Below are 3,716 nucleotides of genomic sequence, written 5' to 3'. Positions count from 1 at the left end.
CATTACTTTGCATTTATCAACATTGAATTTCATCTGCCATTTTGTTGCCCAGTCACCCAGTTTTTAGAGATCCTTATGTAGCTCTTCACAGTCTGCCTGGAACTTAACTATCTTGAGCAATTTTGTATCGTCTGCAAATTTTGCCCCCTCACTGTTTACACCTTTTTCCAGATCATTTATGAATATGTTGAATAGAATTGGGGGCTACCACTATTTATGTCTCTCCATTCTGAAAACTGGCCATTTATTTCTTTCCTTTGTTTCATATCTTTTAACCAGTTACCAGTTCATGGAAGGACCTTCCCTCTTATCCCATGACAGTTTACTTTGCTCAAGAGCCTTTGATAAGGGACCTTGTTGAAGGCTTTCTGAAAATCTAAGTACACTATATCCACTGGATCCCCTTTGTCCAGAAGCTTGTTAACCCCTCCAGAGAATTCTAGTAGATTGGTGAGGCATGATTTCCCTTTACAAAAACCATGTTGACTCTTCCCCCAATAAATTATGTTCCTCTCTGTGTCAGACAGTTTTGTTCTTTACTATATTTTCAATCAGTTTGCCCGGTACTGAAGTCAGATTTACTGGCCTGTTACTGCTGGAATCACCTCTGGAGCCCTTTTTAAAAACTGTCTTCACTTGAAAAACTCTTAAGATGCCAATTTTTAAAAGTCTTAAAATCTTTAAAATCTTAAGAAGTTTTTAAACATTTGCATTTTAGGAAAAGTCTCATGCCTTCATTTTTAGGAGATTCTTTTTAGCTTATTAGTATTTTTGTTCTACAGGTAAAGCCACATCCTCTTCCAACCCAGGCAGCCCAGCTCCAGACTGGTACAAAGATTTTGTCACCGATGCAGATGCTGAAGTATTGGAACATTCTGGGAAAATGGTGCTTCTCTTTGAAATTCTTCGCATGGCAGAGGAGCTTGGAGATAAAGTGTAAGTCATGTTAAATAATATATAGATTTGTGGACATTTTTAAATATACTATTCTGCCTTATCATTCTTTATTGTCTACCCTTTGTTAATGCTTATTTTGAGCTCAGCGCTGTAGCTCGGTTTGCATTAGAGATGTGTGTATTTAACTTATTTTTATCAGAAGAGCGTTCCATGCTTGTCCTATACTCCACCAAAGACATTCACTCTGTTTTAAAGATCACGATCAGGGTGAAGGAAGAGAAGTAAAGCAAAGCAATAGAATAATTACATGTACTGAATGAATTTTAGTGGAAAATGTTGTATATTTCCATATTTCTCTTTTCAGTCTAGTTTTTAGCCAGTCTCTAATATCACTGGATTTGATAGAAGATTTTCTGGAACTGGCAAGCAGGGACAAAACTGACAATGATAAGCCTGTTATTTATAAAGGTTAGTATAGCATTTCTATATCTTCCAAAACAGTGACAGTGAAGAGAATTTCTTAATATCATTTTTTGCTACAGATAGTATAGGTGTGAATTTTAATCCAATCCAGGGTACACTGATTTTTTTTCACTTAACTGACCTATTGCCAATTCCTCTGGTTTCCCTGCTCGTCACTGGGGATATCTCTGTAGAAAACCCCATATTTGACATATTGTGGTTCAAACTCCTTTTTAAAGAAAAAGTGAAACATTGGGTCTATCTCAAGATGTTGTTTGATTATTGTAACATTCTCTAGAAGGATAAATTTGAGTAAAATTGATTTAATTCTCCAGATGACTTGCCAAAACCAATATAAATAAGTTGATCTTTAGCTAGTTTTTGTATTTTTGGGACAACACATTGTATAATTTGATGTAGCATCTGTAATATTTCCATCTTTCCAGCTCAAAATTGGTCTGTAAAATTAATTTGGTGATGGAGGCATCTGCAGAAGGAAGAATTATTTTTTGCCTATGAAAGTCATTAAGAAAATTAGTTATTAAACTCCTTAATGTATTTGTTCTTGAATATGTGTATGCTAATTCTGTAGTTGAAATGGTATATGGTTGTGTGGACTGAATATGGGCCCAAGTGCCAGGAAGTCTTGCATACTAATGCCACCTCTGGCACAGTCTCACTGGGTGGCCTTCAGCCAGTCGCTTAACCTGTCTATCTGTACCTCTTCTAAAAGAAGGCAGTGATAATACCTACCTCACATGAGTATTATGAGAATCAAACTGAAGCACAGACATTAATCAGACATGTAAAATATAATAGGTAAATATTGTTCGTTTCAGATGTTAGTTTCATTCTAAACCCTGTGGTCAGCTATGCATATCACCAAAAAAGTACATTTGCTGGTGACATTTCTCAGGCTTGGTTTCAGATGAGTGCCTCATTTTTAAATGTATTTAACATGTTGAGGAGGCTATATTTTATCTAAGATTTTTTTTCCAGATGTTTAATTATTTTGCATTTGATTATCTCAAAAATGGCTCCTTTTTAAATCTTTCATTTTGGCACGTTTATAATCTTGAATAAGGGCTGCGTGCTTTGTTTTTGAAATAAAAGTTCTGGATATTTGAAGAGAGCATTCTGAATGGAAACAATAGATTAGTTTCTTAAACTTTGCAAATAGAAACTACAATGTGATACTCTAAATCTTTCTTCTTAATCATTTAGGGGTGTCCAGATGAAGGAGTCCATTACACGGCTAGTTATTAATCCTTTAAAGAGTATGGATCTGTTACTCAAGTTGAAGGCTGCTTATCACCCTTTTTCCTGTGACAGTAATGCTCACATTTCAACTTGTCACCTGCACAACAGACTTTAAAATTGTGAAGCCAATTATTCTTTTTTAGCATTTTGTTCATTCTAGATGGAAGGCAGATTAAATAGCTAATTCATTCTCAGACCAGAAAAGTTGCTACTCTTTCCCAACATCACCAAATATGGGAGAGCTGTTGGTCCCATTGCATGCTGTCTACCCCACCTGCTGTGGATCTTAGGCTGTTGCTACTGATTTCAGGCGTGTGCTATATTTCATATTATATAATATTTTATTCTATTCTGAGCAGATGGGATGTCTGTCTTCTAGAAGTAGTGAGCGGAAGGTTTAGTCAGGGGCCATACAAAATGAAAACAATTTTACAAATGGAAAAATACTGAGTCTGATCCTCATTTTTAAGAGAGGGTTGTTAAAGGAAATGACAGTGGTTGTGCTGAAAAATTTAACATTTTGAGATTTTAATCACACACACATTTCTAAATCTAAACCTGCTCCTTTGTGTTGCATTGAAATAGACTTTTTCATGTTTTCACACATGGAACAAGGTATATTGTATTAGATCAGTAAAAGCAGCAGAGAATCCTGTGGCACCTTATAGACTAACAGACGTTTTGGAGCGTGAGCTTTCGTGGGTGAATACCCACTTCGTCAGACGCAGGTAGTGGAAATTTCCAGGGGCAGGAGACTTCAAAGAGAAACTGCTGAGCTTCAGTTCATCTGCAAATTTGACACCATCAGCTCTGACTAAACAAAGACTGTGAATGGCTTGCCAATTACAGACCAGTTTCTCCTCGCTTGGTTTTCACACCTCTACTGCTAGAAACAGGGCCTCATCCTCCCTTGATTGAACTAACCGGTTAGTTCAATCAAGGGAGGATGAGGCCTGTTTCTAGCAGTAGAGGTGTGAAAACCAAGCGAGGAGAAACTGGTCTGTAATTGGCAAGCCATTCACAGTCTTTGTTTAGTCAGAGCTGATGGTGTCAAATTTGCAGATGAACTGAAGCTCAGCAGTTTCTCTTTGAAGTCT

The 3,716-nt window shown here is 36.7% G+C and overlaps 1 protein-coding gene across 4 annotated transcripts in view; it reads left to right on the top strand.

Annotated features, from left to right (window-relative positions):
• ATRX (ATRX chromatin remodeler) overlaps positions 1 to 3,716 on the top strand; it is a 157,098-nt gene that overhangs the window by 113,577 nt on the left and 39,805 nt on the right. For all 4 annotated transcript variants that reach the window (XM_075068804.1, XM_075068803.1, XM_075068805.1 and 1 more), the window contains 2 exons: positions 783 to 936; positions 1,262 to 1,365. In XM_075068804.1, coding sequence (XP_074924905.1) covers positions 783 to 936; positions 1,262 to 1,365 — 258 coding nt within the window. The remainder of the gene's footprint in view (positions 1 to 782; positions 937 to 1,261; positions 1,366 to 3,716) is intronic.

Source organism: Chelonoidis abingdonii, chromosome 8 (assembly GCF_003597395.2).
Source record: "Chelonoidis abingdonii isolate Lonesome George chromosome 8, CheloAbing_2.0, whole genome shotgun sequence".
Classification (NCBI taxonomy): Eukaryota; Metazoa; Chordata; order Testudines; family Testudinidae; genus Chelonoidis; species Chelonoidis abingdonii.
Note: the sequence above shows the minus strand (reverse complement) of the source record. Positions and strands in the feature narration are given on the sequence as shown.